This window comes from Furipterus horrens, unplaced genomic scaffold, assembly GCF_987537825.1.
Source record: "Furipterus horrens unplaced genomic scaffold, mFurHor1.1.pri manual_scaffold_1, whole genome shotgun sequence".
Classification (NCBI taxonomy): Eukaryota; Metazoa; Chordata; class Mammalia; order Chiroptera; family Furipteridae; genus Furipterus; species Furipterus horrens.
Genome location: NW_028327171.1, coordinates 113217483 through 113243374, shown reverse-complemented (window position 1 = coordinate 113243374; position 25892 = coordinate 113217483). Strand labels below are relative to the sequence as shown.

The 25892-nt window shown below is 39.3% G+C and overlaps 1 protein-coding gene across 1 annotated transcript in view; it reads right to left on the bottom strand.

The window, feature by feature from the left end:
* Positions 1–5559: 5559 nt before the first annotated feature.
* The window catches only part of GK5 (glycerol kinase 5), a 145464-nt gene continuing 125131 nt past the window's right edge, over positions 5560–25892 (bottom strand). Inside the window, exons 13-16 of the mRNA XM_090266346.1 lie at positions 12551–12654; positions 11178–11237; positions 10462–10595; positions 5560–5840 (exon numbers count right to left, since the gene is read on the bottom strand). Coding sequence (XP_090122472.1) covers positions 5692–5840; positions 10462–10595; positions 11178–11237; positions 12551–12654 — 447 coding nt within the window. The 3' untranslated portion in view covers positions 5560–5691. The remainder of the gene's footprint in view (positions 5841–10461; positions 10596–11177; positions 11238–12550; positions 12655–25892) is intronic.

Here is a 25892-nt window from a genome sequence, read left to right as displayed (position 1 = left end):
AGAAGGATGCCCTCTGGAGAACCAGGATTTAGGTTAAGTGAAATGCTGAAGAGCCTCTCACAATATAGTAAGGAAGGTGGCAGGATTCTCGTTAGATCCCTGGGAGATCTCTTTTAGCTTATCATAATTAACTGCCTTCTGAGCTAAGGCTGTGTGTCTCCAATGCCCCAGCTCGGTTGGAAACTCCCTGTCCAACGGAGGTTTCAGAATCACAGCTGAGGGAACAAATTTATTCAGGACAGTTATTTTGTCTGGAGGGATGGGAGGTGGCAAATCTCTCTAGGGAGGGAAGTGCACAGAACTTCCGCCTCCCGTTTCTTTTATTGAGGAGGGGATTCAGGAGACACAAGGTGAAGACTTATGAAATCATCAGTAAGCTTTCAGATGCTTGGGTTACAGTTGACAGTTACTGATTACAGATATCAATGTAAAGAACACAGTGACCAGTCCGTGTCAGGGTCTGCTAAATATCCCGACACCATGCTGACATCAGTTGCAAGGCTTCATACATTTTTAGCTACACGCTGTTTATAGTTAATGAAGATATAAGAAAAGCAGAGCAAGCTCTAAAGCATAATATGCATGCTTTAAATCCAATTCCCACGGAAACCCTCTGAGTGGCCTTCAGTCCTGTCTGCCTCTTAGCCTTCCAGTTTTCTGTTGAGTCTTAGAGGCCTCCCAGGGGGAGGGGGTATGGCTCACGGCTTGGGCTACAATTCCCGAAGCCACAAGGAGTGGTCCTGTACACTGAGCCACATTCTGTATTCCAGCAATTAGGCATGTTACTGTACGGTCATGGACTAGGTGGCTGGAATTTCCCTCCTGGCATTCCCAATTAGGTTCTTCCCCAGGAACAGCAGTGGCCCCTACAGGACTATTGTTTGGGTTTTGTATATTGAGTATGTCAGTGTGCTCCTGGGAAGCCCCCTAAACACATTCCCTCTCCTCGGTGGACATGCAAGTGGAAAGAATGACATAAAGGTCTTGCCAGGAAAGGTCATAGGAAATAAATATTGGAATTGAGAAAGCGAGTGGGATCAGAGGAATAAGATCCAAGACACTGTTTGATTTGGGAGAGATCAGAGAGAAAGAAAGGTACATGAGCCTTAATGGGTCCCCCCTCAGCTCCAGCCACCTCTCCAAGGGGAAGGACAGGTTGAGGTTTTCCCTGGGTCCTATAGGAAGGAGGGGAACAATCTTCCAAATTTGAGTCAGGGCAAGGAGAGGGATCCCCCTCAGGCCATGTCTGCCGGGGCTGTGTACAGAGGAAGGGCAGTGGAGAGGAGACTGTTCTCCATAGGATCTGAAGGGACCTCGAGAGTCAGAGGGGAAGCAGTCAGAGATGAGGTAGGGGGCTTAGGAAGAGGCGAGTTTTAAGAGAATTTGGTAAGTAAAGCAGGACTGACAGAGAGAGGGGTGCCTGTGCAGCTCAAAAAAGGCCTGTACATATGGAACCTTATCCATTTGCCCAGATGGCAACAATAAGTGTCAAGGTCAGTCAGGACTGAAGGATCAAGGGTCCCATTTGCAGGCCAAATGGACCCATTATCTAATTTGTACTGTGCCCAGGCTGTATTACAGAAGATTATTCTCTTAGGCCTAAATTCTTTGTCAATGTCTTTTAAATTTCTGAGGAGTCATCTGAGGGGAATATCTCACAGAGGTTTAGAGAGATTGCTCCCCATGATTAATAGGGAGTCAGGAGATCCTCTCCTGGCTGAAGGAATCTCACAGGGCATCCCACCTGAGAGGTTAGGCCATGTCATATGGGGGGGTTGGGAAGCAGAGGAGGGAGGCATCTCACCATCCTGAGTTCCCAAGGGTCCAGGACCCAGCAGCAACTCTCCCCCAGTACTGGGATTTTCTGGGAAGGGTGTCCTGAGACAGCCAAATGGAATGGAATGGAAAGGGAGTGCTATTGGGAGAAAGCAAACTCCTTACCCTATAACTTTTGCTGGTGTAGATGTGCAGGTCAGGCAAAGGAAGGCATGCACTGGCTCCTTAGCCACTCCTCACTCTCCCATGTTTTGGCACCAAAATATTAGGTTTGGCAGAATGAGATGAGAAAGGACAGAACAGGCAATGAGTTTATAAGATTTATTTGGCCAATTGCAAACAGGCAGACTGAGACCAAAGTGGTGTCAGCCCAGAGCAGCAGCAAGATAGGGGTTTTTAAGGGGTGCAGAAGTAGGTAGGACCTTGTACAGATGGCCCTGGGGAGATGGTTCTGATAACAGAAGTTAATAAATTCTTGTCAGCGGACACAGGTATCTTTAAAGGACTGGCATCAGCAGTTACTGCGGGGACAGCAGATTTATTGGGGGCTTAGTAAAATTAGACCTGAATTCCCGGAAACCAGGTCTTATGCCTAAGAGGGGGAAACGGGGGGAAAAGGTGCAGGGATTAAGAAGCGTAACTGGTAGGTACAAAATAGACAGGGGGAAGTTAAGAATAGTAAAGGAAATGGAGAAGCCAAAGAACTTATGTGCACAACCCATGGGCATGAACTAAAGAGGAGACTGCTGGAGGGACTGGGGTACTGGGAGGAAGGGGTCAAAGGGGAAAAACTGGGACAACTGTAATAGCATAATCAATAAAATATACTTTAAAAAATCAGTAAGTCTATGGTATAAAAGCAATTAATGCCACTTTAAGATTGTACAGGGGCATTCTCCTCCTTGATAAGATAGTTACACACCTCCTAAAAATATATGGTAGATTCATAGTGAGAAAATAGAACATGATGATAAATATTAGCATATAATATTTTAATATTTCAGATATTAGCATACAAATAAAAATGAACTTGAAAGGTGGAAAGGACAATTTTTTTGCTCAATTGATTTTGTTCATCACTGTTTCAACAACAATAAAAGCAAATGTGGTCACGCTTCTGATTTAGGTCAAATCTGACAAAAAATTTACTAAACTGTGTCACTAAAACAGACTGACATGTTAAGAATAGAAGAGTAACTTCTAGATTAACACAAAAATCAGCTACTGAAATTAGAGATACTCAATTCCAATAAGAGATATTCAAAGTCATTTTCCCACATTATCTAAAAGATATCCTTTTTTTGGTGGTTTTATACTGAGAAAGAAAAATGCGAAAAAAGAGATGAACTAAAACTTTTTTGGTATTTATAACATTATATAATTTAGTATATCCTGACACAGAAAGTCAGAATTATTTCCTTTAAAATCATATCCACTGAGAATCAGACTTTATTAGAAATAATAAAACAACAGAGCAGCTTTCATATGATTTTGATAATAAAGCCTTTAATTGGCTACTGAGCATTGTAAAAAGGACATAAAAAAGAAAGAATAAAAAGAATAAAATATCTACATAATGGTATCTAACTTATTACAGGAAACAAAACACCCCAACATAAAAATATTTCCAAATCTTAATTAATGAAGTTAATGGTTCTATATATTTGCATTAATGACTTCATCGAAACAATCATTTAAGAAGACAATTAAAGTACAGTGAAATGGAATTGGTAGAAATGCAGTTTGACTCCTAATTCTATCAAATTTGCCTCTGAAACAGACGTATACTATATCATATTCACTTCTGGGTATTTATCTGAAGAAATTCAAAACACTAATTTGAAAATATATATGCATCCCTGTGTTCCTTGCAGCATTAATTACAATACAAGGTATGGAAGCAGCCTAACTATCCATCATTAGATGATTAGATGAAGATGTGGTACATATGAGTATACTATGGAATGTTACTCAGCCATAAAAAAGAATGAAATCTTACCATTTGCAAAAACATGGATGGATCTAGAGGGTATTATGCTAAGTGAAATAAGTCAGAAAAAGAAAAATACCATGATTTCACTTATATATAGAATCTAAGAAAACAAAACAACTAAACAGAAAGAAACTCAAAGATACAGAGAACATTTTGATGGTTGCTAGATGGGAGAGGTGTTGCAGTGGGATGGGTGAAAAAAGGGAAGGGATTGAGAAGTACAAATTGATAGTTACAAAGTAGTCACAGGGATGTAAAGTCAGTAGTATTATAATAATACGTGTGGTTCCGATGGGTACTAGACTAATCGGGGTGATCACTTAGTAAGTTATAGAAATGTCTAATCATTATGCTGTACATGTGAAACTAATATATTGTAAGTCAACTACAATTAAAATTTTTTAAAAATGTGACAATGTATCATTGCATTGAGGAAACACAAATAAAATTGGAAAATTCTTGTTTGAAGGTAGTGAACAAGACACATTAAAGCACAATTTCACCAACCTATTTGTGCTTTCGTCCTCATCTTGTTTGTTTGTTTGTTTTGGGGAGATGTTTTTCCTAGGTCATACCAAAAAATAAAAATAAAAAATACCCTGTAACAGTATCTTCTTTAACTACATTATTATTTAACAGCTAGCTATAGGACTTTATTTGATAAAACCTGACCAACTGGGAAGTAAATTCATCATCGCTGCCAATCTAAAAGGAATCTAGCCCAAATGTAAGGCGGGGTAAATAACCTGAGAACACATTGGAAGGTGACCAACTGCCTTAAGGCAATTTTACTCCTGGCCTGAAGCTACTCACAACCCTTACTCCTCTACATTACTTCTAACAAGAAAGCTGGAGAACAGAGAACTGTACCTGCCCCTCTGCGCATCTCTGGCTCAGTGGCCCCAGACAGTCATTAGCATGAACTCTCTTCCTCACCTCTGTCAGCTACCACTGCACATATCTCATAGACATGAGTAAGACTGGACAAAAATTTAAAAGATACTTAAGCTCTGTCAATTAGGCACTTAATAAAAACAAATGCAAATATCTCAACAACTAAGAAAGACAAAAAATGAGGAGGCAAGATTTATATTTACCACCTGCATTTTGTTTTTAATATGTTATGTTATCCTTTAGCCAGAAGTTTTTGAAAGAAATACTTTTTAAGAAGGAAAAGATAGTATTTTCTTGTTCCTTAGGAATCAATACCCTTTTTAGTTTGATTAGCTAAAATTATTTTCTTCAGTGTCTTTAATAAACAAATAATGCTCAGATACTGGTTAAACAAGGAAAAATGAAGGCAGTGCCTTTAAACCCAATAAAGGAAAGAACAAATAAGCCTATCTGAAAATGGAGAGCATTGAGCTTATATATAGATACAATATTGAATAATTATGGCTTTAAATATAAAATATTAATGTTTCAAAATTCCATATTTCCTCAGTTATCCTTTCTTTTTTCTTTTTTCTTTCTTTTTTTTTTTTTTAAGCTATATGGACTTTGAGTAGTTCAGTTAGTTTTAAATAAAGGAATACTTTTCATAAAATTTCGGAACAAAATGTGAATGGTCTTGACCCGGGACTACTGATTTTGATAGTAAACAATTATTTATGTTCCTATGTACCAATGACCCAGTATTTAAAAGAAGGAAGACCCATATATGTCAAAATATAGTTTCAGATGGCTAATGTCCTTTGGAATTTGCTACAAAATAGGAGACACAAAGTTTTGAGGCATTGCTGCCTTACAATCTTTCCAAGTTTGAGTAAAAAAAAAAAAAAAATGAGGCTTTTAAAAATTTTGTTTCTTGTTGTTGTTTTCAAAAAGGCAATGCTTTTCTGCTCAGGTTTCCAAGTCCATTTTAAATGTCCTCTCAGTCACCGTTGCGTTGGCGTCCCTGAGCTCTATTTTGTCTGCGTGTGCTATGTCTTATTATACCAGTGCATGGAGCGCTTCACTGCTTTAACCCAGTTTTCCATACTCATCTCATATTCTTGCCATTTCTTCTGGGGCTTGAAAACCATTTCACTTTGCCTCAGTTTCTTTAGTTCCTCTTTGTCAGTCCAAAACCCTATAGATGAAAAAAATTATTCTCAAATTTTAAAGCAAATAATGAGTCCATAAAGTTTATCCACAAACCTATGTGAACTGGTGCAAAGATAAAAAATTATTAAGTTCTATCTAAAACACAATCCAAAGTATTTTGTTGCTTTTGAATTTTATTAGATTGATTATCCCAGGGAATAAATACACCAATATCTTCAAGTCTTTTGGTTTCTAACTATCAGTTTTATTTACATGTGTCAGGGCACCAAGTCATTTATAGAACAACCACACCCTGTCATCATTTAATTTCATGACTTGTTGTTAAGAAAAAAAGGAAGAAATGGTATACTTTTTTTTATAGAACTAAAAACACAAAGATAAATAAAGAATGTATCTTAAGGGAAGAGGCAATTCCTTAGAATATGGGTAAAATTCAAAGTTGGGAATTAATAGAATAGTTTCTTTTTAAAACTACTGAATTTCATACAAGTTACTTAAATTCCTATTCAAGATAATATCAGAGTTCTGGCATATACTGTTCTTTACTAAAAGGATCAGGTGATTTATAATAAGCAATAAGAAAACACATAACCATAATGATAAGTAGTCTGAAATGGTAAAGGTGTCTTGTTAATAAACTTGGTACATCTCACTTACTTACTCTGAGTACTTAGTAGATAAGTCTTTGTGAAGTACATTTTCTCTTACCAATAAAAATGACACATAAAATTCGTCCTTCTACAATGTTCTGTCAGGTTTAGACTATATATTTAAAGATATTAATAGAAGTTTTAAAAAGACTAAAAATAGTTTTAATTAGTATACTATATTTAGATAAGTCTAACCATTAAATTAAATATGTTCTTAAAATCCTTATTTCCAGAATTTATTTACACTAAGGCATATATTTTTAAAGTCATTATTAAATATGTATCAAATAGACCCAATTTCTGAGTGAGTTTTGAAAACACAGAAAATGTACATAGCCTTAAGACCCAAATTTCTGAAAGAGAAGCCATCCAACCAAAAATCTGAGCTGTTCTGAGAAAGAAAAACTGCTTCCCTGTAGTTAGTGAAGCATCATAGTACAGTATGAAAAGGCTTGAAATTAAACATAGATATAATGAAGCAGACCGCTATGTTATGTGTATGGATAATCTGCACGCATTTGTTATTTAAAGTATTTTGAATATTCAAGAGAATTTGACATTTATTCTTATGAGGTGAAAAGTGTAGAAGAATTTGATTCTTAGAAATAATATAAGAATTTTATGAGAATTTGGTTTACTCTAATTATAAGCATAATTTATTCATTTTGTAAGAATTGTTTAAACACTTTAGAAGATTTTCTTTGTAACAGGTGTACGTTTGCTCAGTTAGTTATGTAAAATTATTTTAAAAAACAACTATATTGAAATTTTAAGTGTTGAAATATACAAAAACCTTTAAATTTGTAATGGAAATTATTATTTAAGGGAAAGTTATTTTCCTAAACTTGATTAATCAAAAATTAGTCAAATGAAAGTGACTGTAATAATTTTATCCAAGTTAACAGACTTTTAATAGAATAAAGTTTAAGTTGAACTTACCAAGATTTCATGCTTTTTGGATTTGTAGCTTTACTATGCTAAGTATTAGCCTAAAACTTTTAACTGTAAAATACTCTCTTCTGGCCCTAGCAGTGTGGTTTAGTTGGTTAGAGCATATAGTTCAGAGCACCAAAAGGCTGAAGGTTTGATCCCCAGTTGAGGTGTGTAAGGGAGGCAACCAAACAATGTTTCTCTATCTCTCTGTCTCTGTCTCTTTCTGCCTCTCTCTATGCTTGTCTCTCCCTTCCTCTCTCTCTAAAGGAATCAATGGAAACATGTCCTCGGGTACGAATGAAAAAAAAATTCCGTTCTGCACCAGCACTCCTTCCCTTCATAAAGAAACGCAGGCATCATCCTGCTTCCTAAAGAGCCCCTAACTGGCCTCCACACTTACATTCTTTACCGCTCTAAATTAACCCTTTCACTAACTGCCAAACTGATGTGTTCAAGTGCAGATCTGTCCATGTCTTCTGCTTCAAATTCTTCAGTGGCTCTCCAGTGCCTTGACAATCAAGCCGAAACTCCTCTTTTTGAGGAATCCACCATATCTGGCCCTCTGTGTACCTGCCCAGCCTCCCTCTTGCTCTCATCATATCAGCACTTACTGCTTTCCCTGTTGGACAATTTACCTTTCATCCTCTCCTCACCAGGCTGGCTGTTAACCCCTTCAAAACTGAGTTCTATGTTGCCTCCTCTGGGAAGCATAGCTGTTTGCTGGTTTTTCATATCAAATTTAATAATCAGTTGACTCATCTGACTGCTCACATCAGACATTCCCATAGCAGGGGCTCTGTCTTTTAAACTCTATATTCCCAGCACTGACTGTCATGTAGCAGGGTGCTCAACAAATATTTCATAAATAAAAGAATGGAGTTGTTTCCAATGCCACAGACAAGTTTATCTACTTAGAAAGTTTACCCAGAGACCTTGTCTTGCTGAAGACCAAAGCAGTTTCTTCCAGCCAACATGGAGACCTAGACTAACATGCTCCATCTCCCTCCACAACTAAGAAGGAATACAACTACCACAAAACCAGAAATAACCAGAGGTTCTAGAAAATAAAGCCACATGGAAGTCCAGCATATGAAGTTATAAAGAAGTGGTGCTCATCCGGACGGGTAGCATGGCCGAAGCCAGGGTGGAGAGGTCAAGCTGTGCTGGCGTCAGCAGCGTGGCAATGGCAGCAGAACAGCAGTAAGCACAGACACCCATATTTAAGGGCAGGCGAGAAGTGCCTGGGGAGCACCTCCAGCTACAGGCTAAACCTGTCAGCTCACAATTCCAACGCCAGGGAAGGCAGACCCCCATTGCCTTGGACTGTGAGGGCCAGAAGGCATGGGGATGGAGGAGGAGGCTCCCAGTCTCTCAGCAGAGAGTGAACAGCAGGAATCCATCTTGGACCCCCACCCCCACAAAAAGCACCACAGTGTGGTGAGAAGGGTCTCCTGGTAGTGTGAGTGCATGGGGCTCCTCGCACTATAGCATAGGAGGTGTGACAGCCTCACCCAGGAAGCAAAGGTAAACACAAAACTGTCAGGATGGCACAGATCACGATAGAGATCCTGGTGACACAACTAACCAGCCAGCAAATATCTAATCTAACAGCTCAGCAGATAGGAAATCTTTCTGTGGCACAGTTCAGAGCTTTGGTCATATGAATGATTACAGACCTAATAGCAGATCTTAAACAAGACGGGGAAGGAATGAAGGCCAGTCCTGCTGAAATGAAAACACATACGAAACTAGTGGTGAAGGAAGGAAAACCAAGGATCAAATCAACAAATTGGAACATAGGGAAGGAACAGTCAACCAGTGCAGAAAGAGGAAACGAAAAGTGAGGAAAATGAGGAGAGGCTCAGAAACCTATGGGACAGCTATAAGCAGGCCAACATCTGAATCACAGGGTTACCAGAAGGTGAAGAAGAAGAACTAGAAATTGAAAAATTATGTGAAAAAATAATGAAGCAGAACTTCCCTAACTTGGGGAAAGAAATAGACTTACAAGTCTAGGAAACACACAGAGAGTTCCAAAACAACTGGACCCAGGGAGAACCACACCAAGACACATTATAATCAAAATGTCAAAAATTAAGGATAAAAAAAGAATCTTAAAAGCAGCAAGAGAGAATTATGTACAAAGGGCTCCCAATAAGACTATCAGCTGATTTCTCAAAAGAAACTCTGCAGGCAAGAAGGGAATGAAAAGAAAAAGTAATGAAAAGAAAAAACCTACAGCCACGAATACCCTATCCAGCGAAGCTGTCATTCAGAATAAAAGGGCAGAGAAAGTGCTTCCAGGACAAAGTAAAACTGAAGGAGTTCATCAGATCCAAACCACTATTATATGGGATGTTAAAGGGACTTGTTTAGGAGAAAGAGAATCAAAACTATGAACATTAAAATGAAAACTATCACAACAACCAACAACAGAAGCTAGGGAATCGAAAAAAGGCAAACTTAAGAAGGCAACGAGAGTGGGAAAAGAATTACAGTATAGATATGGGGAACATATTGGGGGAGGTCAGCGGAGTGGGGGAAGGGGGAAAAGGGAGGGAGATGGTACAGGAATTAAGAAGCATAGTAGGAGGGAGTGGACAGGAAGATGCTGAGAAGAACTATATGCACAACCAATGGGCATGGACTGAGTGGGGGGGACAAGTGGAGGGAGGGGGGGATCACTGGGTGGAGGATAACAAAGGGAAAAGAAATTGGGACAACTGTAACAGCATAATCAATAAAGCATATTAAAAATAAATAAAAAATAGAATAAAATGAAATAAAATAAAATCAAATAAAACTTAAAAAAAGACCAAAGCAGTTGAGAACTAACTTTCCTCACCTCATTCTCAGGACTGAAGGAGTGAAGTAAGGCTGAAAGAGGTGTCTAAGACCTACCCACAAAGCAGGGCAAGGGAGTCTTTTGTGAGTTGTGTGCATATGCTTTATGGAGCTTAATGGACAACAAGGTTTTCCAGACCTTCTCTGTAACTTTAGAGTTGCTATCTGTAAGAAATAAGTTTGCAACACAGCTCTCATTTTTATAAAGCCCACACATACCAACAGCAAGGCCAGCTAGAAAAGCCGCGCCTCGGCACGACATGTCAAGGTGAACGGGTCTGTCTATATCCTCATTAATCAGGTCTGATGTCATCTGCATTACAAAACTGTTCTTACAAACTCCTCCATCTGCCCTGTGGGGAACAAGATATTTGAGATAAATTACCGCAACAACAGCATAAAAATATTAATTTTTTAAAAGGTCAACTATTTTTTTAGATTTTTGGTTTTATTTTTTAATTCCAAAATTATATCACTTAGCATCGACATGAAGATAGAGGACCTTGCTAAGTACTCTTGAAACATTTTTCCTTATTCCTGCTATCAGTTTTCCTACCTGCTCTGCTTGTCCTGGGACTAGTTCAAAATAGGCCAAGTGAACTAAGCCAACATAAGAATTCATTTGGACACCTGAGCAAAGAAAATGTGATGCTTCTGTGCCAAAAGGATAGCCATACACCCAAAAAAAGAGATTTTGAAGATTTTTATAATATACATATGGGTGTTAAAATCCTCCCAAATTCCATATTGTGTTATATTCTGCATAAATCCAAAATTGACTTTCCTCTCTAAATTCCAATGACTAAGAATTGTGTTGCAAAGAAACTAGGTTTAAGTTCTTTTTGAAATCTTGAATAACCATAATGATAAAAGTACTAATAGCAGCTACCACTTCTAATTTCTAATTAAATCTATTAGAAACAAAGTTTACATACCGAATTTTTGTTACAGGAATATGGATCTCTTTCTGCATCACCTCATATAACTGTTTGTTTCTAGTTAAAAAAATAAGGTAACTATTTAGAGGAAATGGAAATCATAGTACGTAATTCTCTATTTTTTCTAAGCCAGAAAACTAAAAACTTTATTTACATGGTCTATATAAAACATGCAAAGGAAGTATTAAAGAAATGTATTATGCTAACTGGAAGTAGATAACAGATGCTCAAATAAACAAGAGACTCAGGGTCTTGTGCTTTTCACCTTGATACAAAAGAGCAAAATTTTTATTTTTGAACTGAATTTCATCTATAACCATTCTTACAAATAAAAACATAAATCAAGCATCCATTTAATAGATAGCTACTAAACATCATGCCATAAATAACATCTAATAGAATTCACCAAATATAAAAATAATCATTTTATAATCATAGGAAATTTTAAACTTTAAAATGTTCCATATTCATGACAGCCACATTCTTAGGTGTTGTTGGGTTTTTTTTTAAAGATTTTATTTATTTATTTCGAGAGAGAAGGGAAGGGAGAGAGAAAGAGAGAGAAACATCAATGTGTGGTTGCCTCTCACATGCCCCCAACTGGGGACCCGGCTCACAACCCAGGCATGTGCCCTAACTGGGAATTGAACTGGCAACCCTTTGATTCACAGGCTGGTGCTCAATCCACTAAGCTATGCCAGCCAGGGCCACATTCTTAATTTTAATAAGCTACACCTGCCCCATCACAAAAAGAGCACAGGAAAGTATACATAAAGAATTTCAATGATTCGATCTGAGTCTCACAGAAGCATATTCAAATTCTCCTTCATGAATAAAGATACAAAACCCTTTGAAAGTCCAAATTTTGAATCTCTAATGTTTAGAAAATTGAGTACTTAAAAAAAAAAATCATTAAATTGCCCTGACCAGAGTGGTTCAGTTGGTTGGGCATCATCCTGCAAAGCAAAAGGTCACCACCAGTTTGATTCCGGTCAGGGCACATGCCTCGGTTGCAGGTTTGAGAAGTAACTGATCAATTTTTCTCTCTCACATTAATGTTTCTCTCCCTCTTTTTCTCCCTCCCTTCTCCTCTACCTAAAAATAAATAAATAAAATATTTTTAAAAAATTAAAAATCATTAAATTTTCAAATATCAAATCTAAGTGGTACTACTACTACTATTTAATATGAAAAATAAGAGATGCTATGAAAATTAGCAGTAAGAACATGTTATGTCAAATACAGTATGAATTAAGTAGATGTATAAACCCTCAATTAAAATTAAGAAATTTCCAGTTTCACAGAAATTAGTAAAAGGAAATAGCAATACAAACATGGGGGAGAAAGGAGTTTAGAGCAGATTTTGGTACCTGAAAGCTATTGACTCCAGTATTGCTCGTACAAGATGGTATTTACTAGTGGAAGGCTTCAAACCCATAAAAGAGGCACATGCACAGGGGTCATTTAATGGAACCTAAAGTAAGAGACAGTAAGAATATATTATTATTGTTCTAAATTACATCTGTAGACTTAAAGACATATGATACTATAAGGACATGATCATTTAGGGGAAAAAATCCCTATTAGAGTTAAGTAGTTTTAAAATAAATGATAGCCAAAAAATGTATTAAATATTATACCTTTTTAACAGGAATTAAGCAAGTCTGAGTCACTGGTATCGGACTTAGCTGGTCCTTGTGTTTGAACTCATACCAAAGAAAGGGACCAAAACACAGAGTAACAGATTATTAAAGGCCTAGCTTCATAAATGAGGGAAATGAGACGCAGTCCTGATATTCCCTCCTTTTTCTCCAACTGTAAAGTTTTTACACTCAAGTTGTTTACTAAGTAGCTTTTTGAGGACATAAGAACAATAATGCAAAACATGTGTTTTTTAGTGTCATAACTTACACCCAATATGTTATCAGACACTCAAGCTAAGGCCTTCAATTTCTTAGCTTATAGTCAGTTTTATTGCCTAATATAAGAAATGATCCAGCCTAACATCTGTCTTGAAAAGAGTCAATATCTTGAGCTGGATGTATTCATCAGATGAAATTTGTATTCATATTTGCATCATCAGAAATGAAAGGCGAGAGGGGGGACCAAGATGGCCGCAGAGTAGGAACAGTGTTCTCAGCTCGCTCCTGTTAAGGAGACAATCCAGGAGGAACAAACTCGGGGAGGAATGACTGAGTGAGTGGGAATATCTGATAACGTGAACGGGGAGGAGATCGTGGGAGCAGCGTGGAGGGGGGTGGAGGGGTTTATCACAAACTGCAGGCTGAGTCATTCTGAGACTCCCTGCGTTTGCAGTACCAAGCTGGAGAGCTCACTAGCCGGGAGTGAATTCTTGTAGGGAGCTAGGGAGAGGATTTGGCCGAAAAAGCCAGAGGAGGGAGAGAACAGTGAACAACCAGGACTGGGAGAAACTGTGTGACCTGAGTCTAGAGAGAAACATCCTCAGCTGCAACCTCCGACGGAAAGCTCGGCATCCCGGGCGCGCCCAGCACTTGCGCTAGGGCCCTACAGAACAAAGGAGCAGTTTTGGGGCTAGGAGACAGGCCGCACAGAAAAGCTGCGGCGGAACTCCGGACCGGGGGAGAACTGTGTTCTTGAAATCAGTGTTTGCTCTTTAGTCGCGCTAGAATCCCACAGAACAAAAGGCAGGTTTGGGGCTAAGAGAGAAATAGGACGTGCAGGGTGTGTAAGTAGGGAAGAGAGCGGAGGCGGAGGTTCTGGAGGGGAGACGGTTTTAGGGCAAGGAGAAGGGCCTGCAGGGAAGGGCTGCTGCGAAGCTCCAGACCGGCAGAGAGCTCCGGGGAAGGAGAGTGCTGCGCTGACGGACTACACTAGAGTCCCACAGAACAAAGGAACGGTGCTGTGGCAGGAAGAAAGATAGAGCGCGCAGGCCGATAGACAGGGAAGCCAGCGGAAGCGGTAGCTCGGAATAGAGACAGTTTTGGGGCAAGGAGAAGAGCACAGGCAGGAAAGCCACTGCAAAGCTCCAGACTAGGGGAGAGGCCCTGGGCAGGAAAGGGCCACTGGGCCCGGCACTTTGACCGACTGTGCCAGAGTCCTGCAGAACAAAAGGACGATCTTGAGACAAGGAGAGAGGTAGGGTGCGCAGGCATATAGACAGGGAAGAGAGCAGAAGCTGTAGCCTGGGAATAGAGACAGGACTGGAGGCAGGGCGGGGATTGCTGGCAGGCACAGGCTGGACCAACAGAGGGAAGGAGTAGCAGGACAAGCCTGAGGAGGGCTGAGGCTGCCTCAGGAGGGGACAACTAAAGGCAGCTCACAGCAGAGCGGTGGTAGGCCCACGAAAAAAAGACTAGCAACCCCAGAATCAAGCAGAACCCTCCCACAGCCAGCCAACCAACCAGAAAAGATTTGAAACTCATGGAATTTTGAATAGGAGCAGACTCAGGAAGGAAGCAAGGAAAAACCAAAAAACAAACAAACCAAAAATACCCAGAGACTGTGCGTAAAAGTTGAATTGAGTTAAAATCCTCATTCTTTTATCCCTCACTCTCTCTCTAACTACCCCTACCGTCAGTCCCTTCTTATTCTCGCTCCTTTTCTCCCCTCCCCTTCCCTCCCTTCTCTCCCCTTAGTATTCTCCCCTGCATTCTATTCTCAGTTAATTTTATAATTTTAAGTTCTCTCCCTTTCTCACCCTCTCCTTTCTCTGCGCTACGCACCTTCAACTTTATTAAATTTCTTTCTTTATTTTGTCCCCCTTCAGTATACATTCATTTTTCTTTCATCTCTTGTCCTTATTTTCCTTCTCTCCCTATACATAATCTCTCTCTCTCCATATTACACTTTATATTCTAATCTCTTAATATTCAAATTATAATTCTAATCTATCCCCCTCTCCCTTTACTCTCCCATTCTTACCCCTTCTCTTTTTCTACCCCATCCCCCCACTTCTTTCCTTACCTCTTGTATTTCTCTCCTTCATCCTATCTTTTGCCAACTCTTCAATTTCAATCCTCCCCTCCCTAATATCTCCTCTTCCTCCTGATTTCCTTCCCTCCTCTGAGCTCTTTTCCTCCCAAATCCTCTTGCTTTCCTATCTCCTATTCCTCTCTCTCTATATTCACCTTTTATCTCTATCTTGCAACTTTATATCATGTTTTAATCTCCTAATCTTTTTTATAACATATAATTTAAAAAAGAATTTTAATCCAGTCCCCTCTCTTCTACCTCCCCTTCTTCTTTTGTTCTCTCTCCTACCCTTCTCTTCTCTACTTTCTCTCTCTCTTTCCTCTCTCCCTTTCTGTCTTGCTATTTTCTACTCTGTATTTTTATCCTTAAAAAATTCTCTCTCAATCTATTTCCTACCTTCTAACCTCCCCAGCCCTCTCTTTCAATTTCTGGCTGTCTGTCTACCTGGATGTCTGTTGTGTCTACCCTACCTCCCACGCTAATCATATAATATATACCGATTATATAATCCTAATACTATACACTTCAACTTTCACACTCCACACTGTAACCCTCCCCTCCTTTTCAAACAGACAGTGTAAGTGTTAATTGCTTTCTTACATAACCTTGATCCCAATTGCTAATATTAATACTCTATCAACTTCCAGCTCAAAAATTACCCTTCCTTCATTTAAAACAACTCCTTTCTGTTTCTCCTACGAAATAAGAGTCCCAGTATCTCCACAAGTATATTAACACGGGCTCATTTGCAGCCTATAGTGGGATTGTATTTGGGGGAGACATTGGAGGGTGTGGGTTTCTTGCCTGGGTTGTGTAATTATGTTTTAGCAGCACCTTCACAAAAGATCTCAAGACAAGGTGGGCAGAGTGACTCTCAATCAACTAACCAGAGAAAAAGATCCACCAAAAAGTAGCTGAAATACAACCAGACAGATTAAAGAAATATCATCAAGGACAACACAGACGGAGATCCAGGAGGGCGGAGGAGTAAGTGGAAGCTACACTAACCCCCTCCCAGGACCAGCCAGTGCTGACTCAGCCCCAGTACAGCAGACAGACCATCCCCCTCCAAGTGGTGTCATACTAAGGGGAAATAAAAGCCCTGCCTACAGGAATTAAGTTGCCACACCCACGGTCCTTAAGCCTGACCGCTGATCACAGATTGAGTATAGTAACAACTAAAGAAGAGAGATAAAGGCAGTAGATCCCTGAAAGTCTCCAACAGGCTGCCTAGGGCCAGTCTGGTACATGATCTGACGCTACCAGAGGCAGATCTAGGAAGAACTGATCATTCCAAGAAGCACCAACAAACAAAAGGAATCACAAAAATGGGGAGACAGAGAAACAACCCCCCATCAAAAGGAAAGGTAGAATCCCCAGAAAGAGTGCTAAATGAAATAGAGGGGAGCAAAATATCAGATACAGAATTTAAAACATGGATTATGGAGAAGCTAAATGAGCTCAGTGGAAACTACAAAGAACTCCAGAAAAACTACAGTGAACTCCAGAAGAACTATAAGGAACTTACTGAGAATTATACCAGCATCAAAAAGGACATGGAAGCTATCAATAAGAGCCAGGAGGAAATGAAGAATACAATCTCTGAATTGAAGAACACAGTAGAAGGAATTAAAAGCAGGCTAGAGGAAGCAGAAGATCGGATCAGCGAGCTGGAGGACAACGTACACAAAAACTCCCAGACAATGCAACAAAATGAAAAAAGACTGAACAAGACTGAAGAGGTTCTAAGACAGCTGCAGGACAACATGAAACGTAACAATATCCGTATCATTGGAATTCCAGAAGGAGAAGAAGAAGAGCAAGGGATAGAAAACCTCTTTGAAAAACTAATGACAGAAAACTTCCCTCACATGAGGAGAGAAAGAGTCACGCAAATCCAGGAGGCACAGAGGGTCCCAATGAAGATGAACCCCAACAGGCCCACCTCAAGACACATCATAATTAAAATGGCAACATCCAAAGACAAAGAGAGAATCCTAAAAGCAGCAAGAGGGAAACAACTAATAACATACAAGGGAGCTCCAATAAGGCTATCCTCAGATTTCTCAGCAGAAACACTACAAGCCAGAAGGGAATGGCAAAAAATATTCCAAGCAATGAAAAACAAAGGCCTACAACCAAGAATACTCTACCCAGCAAGGCTCTCATTCAAAATGGAAGGCGAAATAAGGAGTTTCTCAGACAAAGGAAGACTAAAAGAATACATCTCCACCAAACCAGCAATGCAAGAGATGCTAAAGGGTCTGCTCTAAGAAGATAAAGAAACAGAGAGAAACAGAGAAGAACACGAGTACAAAGGGGGAAAATGACAATGAATAAGTACTTATCAGTAATAACTTTAAACGTAAATGGATTAAACGCTCCAATGAAAAGACATAGGGTAGCTGAATGGATTAGAAAGAATGACCCACATATATGCTGTCTACAAGAGACCCACCTTAGAACAAAAGATCTACACAGACTGAAAGTAAAGGGATGGAAAAATGTATTCCAAGCAAATGGACATGAAAAAAAAGCCGGGGTAGCAATACTTATATCAGACAAAACAGATTTCACAGCAAAGTCCATAAAAAGAGACAAAGAAGGGCATTTCATAATACTTAAGGGAAAAATCCATCAAGAAGATATAACCCTTATAAATATATATGCACCCAACTTAGGAGCACCCAAATATGTAAGGAAAATTTTGAAAGACTCCAAGAAAGATATAGGCAGCAACACACTCATCGTAGGGGACTTTAACACCCCATTGTCAACAATGGACAGATCTTCAAAGCAAAGAAACACCAAAGATATTGAGGCACTGAACAACACTTTAGATCAAATGTACTTAGTCGATATATATAGAAGTTTACACCCCAAAGAAGCAAAATATACATATTTCTCAAGTGCACATGGAACATTTTCAAAGATAGACCACATGGTAGGACACAAAACAAGCCTCAATAAATTCAAGAAAATTGAAATTATATCAAGCATCTTCTCAGATCACAATGCCTTAAAATTGGAAATCAACCTCAAGGAAAAAACTCAAAAACATTCCAACTCATGGAGAATGAATAACATGCTATTAAATAATGAATGGGTTAACAATGACATCAAGGAAGAAATCAAAAAGTTCCTGGAAACCAATGATAATGAACACACAACAACCCAAAACCTATGGGATACAGCGAAAGCAGTCTTAAGAGGAAAGTTCATAGCAATACAAGCCTACCTAAAAAAGCTAGAAGAATCTCTAATAAAAAATTTAACCCTACAGCTACAAGAACTAGAGGAAGAACAACAAGCAAAACCCAGATCAAGTAGAAGGAAGGAAATCATCAAGATCAGAGCAGAATTAAATGACATAGAGTCTAAAGTAACAATTCAAAAGATCAACAAAAGTAGGAGCTGGTTCTTTGAAAAGATAAACAAAATTGACAAGCCTTTAACCAGGCTCATCAAGAAAAAAAGAGAGAGAACCCAAATAAATAAAATCAGAAATGAAAGAGGAGAAATCACAACTGATACCACAGAAATACAAAGAATTATAAGAAATTATTACGAACAACTGTATGGCAAGAAATTTGACAACCTAGAGGAAATGGACAGATTCCTGGAAAACTATAGTCTTCCCAAACTGAATCAAGAAGAAGCAGAAAGTCTGAATAGACCAATAATAGCTAGTGAAATTGAAGCAGTAATCAAAAAACTCCCAGCACACAAAAGCCCAGGACCAGATGGCTTCACAAGTGAATTCTACAAAACATTTAGGAAAGAACTAACTCCTATCCTCCTCAGACTATTCCAAAAGATACAAGAAGAGGGAAGACTCCCAAACTCGTTCTATGAAGCCAGTATAACCCTAATTCCAAAACCAGGTCAAGACACAACAAAGAAAGAAAACTACAGACCAATATCGCTGATGAACATAGATGCTAAAATCCTCAACAAAATATTGGCAAACCGGATCCAGCAACACATTAGAAAGATCATACACCACGATCGAGTAGGATTCATCCCAGGGATGCAAGGATGGTTTAATATTCGCAAATCAATAAACGTGATACACCACATAAACAAAATGAAAGACAAAAACCACATGATCATATCAATAGATGCGGAAAAAGCATTTGATAAAGTACAACACCCATTTATGATAAAAACTCTCAGCAAAATGGGAATAGAGGGAGCATACCTCAACATAATAAAGGCCATATATGAGAAACCTGAAGCCAACATCATACTCAATGGGCAAAAACTGAGAGCATTCCCCCTGAGATCAGGAACAAGACAAGGATGTCCGCTCTCTCCACTCCTATTCAACATAGTCTTGGAACTTCTAGCCACAGCAATCAGACAAGAAAGAGAAATAAAAGGCATCCAAATTGGAAAAGAGGAAGTAAAACTGTCATTATTTGCAGATGACATGATAGTGTACATAGAAAATCCTTTAGACTCCACAAAAAAACTACTCAATCTAATAAGTGAATTCGGCAAAATAGCAGGATACAAAGTCAATATTAAGAAATCGAAGGCATTTTTATACACCAACAATAAAAACTCAGAGATAGAAACTGAAAGAAAAATCCCATTTACCATAGCAACAAGAAAAATAAAATACCTAGGAAGAAACTTAACCAAAGAGGTAAAAGACCTGTACACAGAAAACTACATAACACTGAAGAAAGAAATTAAAGAAGATACAAATAAATGGAAGCGTATACCATGCTCATGGATGGAAAGAATCAACATCATTAAAATGTCCATACTACCCAAAGCAATTTATAGATTCAATGCAATCCCTATTAAAACACCAGCAACATATTTCACAGACCTAGAACAAATACTTCAAAAATTTATATGGAACCAAAAAAGAGCCCGAATAGCCACAGCAATTTTGAGGCAGAACACAGTAGGAGGAATCACAATACCCGATATCAAACTATACTACAAGGCCACGGTAATCAAAACAGTCTGGTACTGGCATAAAAACAGACATATAGATCAATGGAACAGAATAGAGAGCCCAGAAATAAACCCAGGTTCATATGGTCAACTAATATTTGACAAAGGGGGAAAGAACATCAAATGGAGTGAAAAGAGCCTCTTCAACAAATGGTGTTGGGAGAACTGGACAGGGACATGCAAAAAAATGAAACTAGACCACCAGCTCACACCATACACCAGAATAAACTCAAAATGGATCAAAGACTTAAATGTAAGCCGTGACACCATAAAAGTCCTAGAGGAAAAAATAGGAAGGAAAATTTCAGCTATCCCATGTAGCAACATTTTCACTGATATATCTCCTAAGGCAAGGGAAATAAAGGAAAGAATAAACAAATGGGACTACATCAAACTAAAAAGTTTCTGCTCAGCTAAAGAAAACATCAGCAAGATGCAAAGGAAACCAACCATATGGGAAAATATATTCGCCAATGACATCTCAGACAAAGGATTGATCTCCAAAATATATAAAGAACTCATATGACTCAACACCAAGAAGACAGACAACCCAATTAAAAAATGGGCAAAGGACCTGAACAAACACTTCTCCAAAGAAGACAAACAGAGGGCCCATAGACATATGAAAGTATGCTCAACATCACTAGCCATCAGAGAGATGCAAATTAAAACCACAATGAGATACCACCTCACACCAGTCAAAATGGCAATCATCAACAAATCAACAAACAACTTGTGCTGGGGAGGATGCGGAGAAACGGGAACCCTGGTGCATTGCTGGTGGGAATGCAGATTGGTGCAGCCACTGTGGAAAACAGTTTGGAATTTCCTTAAAAAACTAAAAATGGAACTGCCTTTTGAACCAGCAATTCCATTGCTAGGATTATATCCAAAAAATCCCGAAACACCAATTCAAAAGAACCTATGCACTCCAATGTTCATAGCAGCACTATTTACAATAGCCAAGTGCTGGAAACAACCTAAATGCCTATCTGTAGATGAGTGGATCAAAAAACTGTGGTACATTTACACAATGGAATTCTATGTAGCAGAAAGAAAGAAGGAACTTCTACCATTTGCAACAACATGGATGGAACTAGAGAAAATTATGCTTAGTGAAATAAGCCAGGCAACAAAAGAAAAATACCTTATGCTGTCACCTATTACAGGAAACTAATGAACAACACAAACAAATGAGCAAAATTGAACCAGAGGTATGTAAACAAGAAGTAGACTAACAGTAACAAGGGGGGCGGGGGGGAGGAAAAGAAAGGTGTAAGGGGATGGGTCAAGTTAAAAAAAATATATATATATGAATGACCCACAGACAGGTGCAACTGAGTGGGGACTAAATGTGGGGGAGGGGAGGGACAGGGTGCAGGGAAACAAGAGGGCTAAAAAAGTGAGACAACTGTAATGGAAAAACAAACCAAAATTTCTTAGTGGGGGAAAAATGAAAATATGAAGAATGGAAATGCCAGTTCAGTGAATATTAGGACAAAGATTTTCCTTCACGTTGTATATTTTTCTCCCTATTTGATCCCTCCAGAGTTTGGCATTCTAAACAAGTAAGTAATGACATAAGTTCCTTTGCATAGAACTAATAAGACCAGTTGTCAACAGAGGTTCTTTTTTTTTTTTTTTTTTTTTGACCAAGTCTTTGACTAGAATGTCAAGCCTAAAGGAAACATACTTGGGCCCAGATTGTTACCAGAAAGCCCTGAGGAACTGGGAATGACTTTCAAAGGTAATAAAAGCCCGTGAGATAAAAGGCCTGGTACCATGGTTGGTTGTGCGGTCCACAGCAATCTTTCCAGGGAAGGAACGAAGGTTGTTTTCCTGAAAGATGGCTAGAAGGGACCTTAAGGCACAAGGAAAGACCAGAAAGACTTGGAAAAAACAGGTGTGTACAGGCAAGGATGAATGCCAGATATGTGGCACAGCTTCTGTGCCCTGAAGAACAGACTGAAGGTCACCCCAAATATTCCTTGGGTAAGTTCCAGCAAAGCAGAACTAAAGATCATAAGTGATCATTTGCTGCTCTTGTTATGTTTATGCAAACGAACAGGATAAATTAAAAATGGACTTAATGTAGTCCCTTTAAAGACAAGGAGGGTAACCTTAGGGAGAAAAATTATTACTCAAGGAAAACCACAATGATCAGTAGTAGAGTATAAAACAGGGCAACTAACCATCTTAAAAGTTTCTTCTCCAGATTTAGAGACTTGTTTACGGGTTATGTTACATAAATTAACACGTGTTTTTTGTTTTCAAAGGACATAAGCCAATGATCGCATTACCTGAGTGATTATCTGTACGCATAAGCCTCACTTAATCCTCTCTGCAGCACTGCCTCCTGAGACTCAACGGTTTGGCTGAACTAAATGGCTGGGTTGGGGAAGAATGGGGTGGTCTGTGGGCTTCACTTTAAAATGGGTTTCTCTTTTCTATCCTAATGGCTTGGACAGAAAAGGCCCAGAGGTCTGAGAGGGGGAAAAACCTAAACTATTTACCTCAGCCCAAACTAAGTATAATGGGCAAAAGGGTTTTGGACAGGCAAGATGTGCCTAGCACACCTTCTTACAAAGAAGCTTTTTTTTTTTTTTTTTTTTTCCCTAATATGGAACATTGAAAAATTAATCCCTGCCTTTTGTCATCTAGTAGTTATGGATTGAATGATGTCTTTTAACCCTTTTCGACAAATCTGTTGCCCCCAGAACACAACAAGGACACCAGCCTGTTAAACCAAGCACGCCGTTGACCGGAGACAGCCAACTGACCTGGAGTCTGCACGATCCTTCCCCATGTGGGAAGGCCACCCTCCCCTCCACACCCCCACTCTTATTAGGGTTTTCTGGACCCAAGAGTAGGTAGGACGACGACCATGTCCAGCTTGAAGCAGCTAGAGGAGCTTGAGACCTTCGCCCATTGTCCTTTACAAGATTACAAAGGGTCCTAATATTTGAGAGGGGGGGGATAGTTAATTTTTATGAACCAGGGGTATGGACTTGGGGGGGATTGCTGGGGGAGGGGGGTGCTGGGTGGAGGGGAGCAAGGGGGAGAAAATTGGAACTGTTGTAACAATATAATCAATAAAAAACATTAAAAAAAAAAGAAAGAATTAGAGACTCAGAAGAATGAAGAGATTATTTCTCTTTAAATTGATCTACAGATTCAATGCGCTCTCAATAAAAAAATCCCAAGAGAAAAAAAAAAAAAGAAATGAAAGGCAATTCTGGGACACCAAAGATTCCTGCCAGAGCTTGCAGTCTCATGGGGAAGCAGACAGAAGAGTTCCAATACACCTACCACAGAAGGTCATGACAGGGACATGCAAGTGCTGTCAGGAACGGATGGTCCCCAGAAGAGCAGCTGCTAGCTTCAGAGCACTGACATATCCCCTCTTTGCCTGGAACACTTTCTGCTGCCTCTTTTCCTGGTTAATCCTACTCCCCTCTAAATCTTTGCTCAGCTTCCTCTGGGAAAGCTCCTGACCCCAGATACCAGACCACATCTCCAGTTACATACTTCTATAGAAGCCTCTAACTTCCCATCCAATCATGTGCCACAGCTTATAATTATATTAATTTGTGTGATTGTTTGTTGATACTCCATTTAGCACTATATCAGGCCCTCCACAGGGGAATCAATACACATCTGTTGATTGATATGCATTTATTGAATCAATGAACAAACAGTATTTTTCCTAATTACTTAACTGAAGAAATTCTACATCTTATCTTTACTCTAGCTATGATTTTTCCTCCTGATGAGAATTTATCATGATAATTTTCAAGTTCATTAACATCTTTTGATGATTCACTCAGTAAAAGTTGATTTATACAGTAAATCTGGTCTATACCAGGTGATATAATCCTGTAAAACAAGATAGGTCAGACTCTACCACTTCACTTAGTCTCTAGTATGATATGGGGTTTCTTTGCATAAAAACTTCTTCTGATGTACCACATAAAATCCTGGTATAAGTGGCCTGAAATCATTTTTGTACAAATAACTATGAATATAACTTACGATTACTAATAGGCCAATTTGAGGAAACCTAAAATTCTCTTTGATAGGTTGCAATGTCTCTGTATCAGTTAGTCCAAATGAATCTTTCTTTGGGATGATATGGTAGATAAAACACTGGGAAGGTCCTTTTCAGGGCCTGGTCACAACTTGCCAGGGCAGACGGCTTCCAGCCACACCTCCAATATGTCATTGCCAATCCCATCAAATGAGCCTCCCAGAACCATCAACCAACTAGGGACAGCAAGACTCGGCCAAGTTCTGTTTGGCACCCTAAGCAGAATTAGTAAAGTCCTACTCAGGGCACAGACTACCTACCCTAGCAGGCCATTGAGATGTCAGCTTTATCTGCTGGGACTTGCAGGATGGTTAATGTGAATCTGCCTTTTGTCCTAGTCAACCTAGACACTAAAAGCATGTTCCTCTGGCTCCTACTGTGTACTTCTGTCATCATAATATTTACCCTTTATCATGAACTAGTATGACAGAGTGATCATAACCTGGACTCTGGAGTCAGGATGCTTGGATCCTAAAATCAGATCTGTCCCTCAGTAGGGGCGTGAGACTGGGCAAGTGATTTAACAGCTCAAAATCTTAAGTTTCCTGATCTTCAGAAAGGGATGATAAGAGTATCTTGTCTTGTTGAGTTACTGAAGAATAAATGAGAATGAATGTAAAGAATTTAGGACAGAGTAAGAATTCATAGTAAGGTTAGCTACCACTACAATTTTCATTTTTAAATCATTATTATATATTTTACCAAAACCCTTCCCACTTCTACTTTCTTCATAACCCTTTCACTGAACCTTCTGAATGCTTCCTTCTATTGTAAATAAACTCCCCTAATCCTTAACCAATTCTGAGAAGTTGCCTCCACTTACTTTGTGGTTGTTGTAACAAACATAGCTCTGGGCTGGGCAAATGGCTTCAGCTGTACCTATTCAGTGGCAGTTCCCAGGCTTGCACAGCACAGGGACCAGGAGATTGTACTAACCTCTCCAACCACTCTAGGCCCCTGTATGTCTGTTACTAGCAGACACTTGCCTTCCCCCCATGTGTGTTAGGTCCACATCAGCATCCTTCTGTACTTCCCTTCACCTTTCCACTGCTCAGACATCACAGTCACCCACAGAGCCAGAGGTGACATGAGCAGTACTTGCTGGGCACATCCCCTCCTATGGAAACTATTTGAATTCACAGGCCCTGTTTTCTAAAACAGCCATGTCTCATACACTAGTCCCACTGTGATTGCCATGATGATGATAAATGAGCCCAGCTGACTCAGTCTGTTTAAAGCTTGAAAAAACAAGGTGGTCTGATCAGATTCCCTCCCCTGGAAATCTGAACTAGAAAACACTGAGAAAAAGACCATCAACAGGAACAAAAGGATAAAACTAAAAGGATGCACAAGGTGGAAAAAGATTGTGTGTATTTACAAATTGTGAAGCAGAAAGTATACAGAAAATAATGACAGTTAAGCAGGAGTTATGAGGAAGAAAGGATTCAGAACAAAGCTGTTAATGAGAAGAGAAAGTCAGACCCACAGAGAGGCAGGAACCACAAAGAACACTCAGAACTGCAAAGCTGTTTGCTGACCTTTCTGCTCCCAATCCTCAGGAGGAAATGAACAAAGAAGCTCCCCTCAGGAGTGGCTTAAGTAAGCCTGTTTCTTACAAACCCAAGAGCTCTCACTAAGGCAGGACTCATCCTCTGAAGGCGGGCACTGGGCTCAGTCATGTCCACTCTTCTTTTGCCACC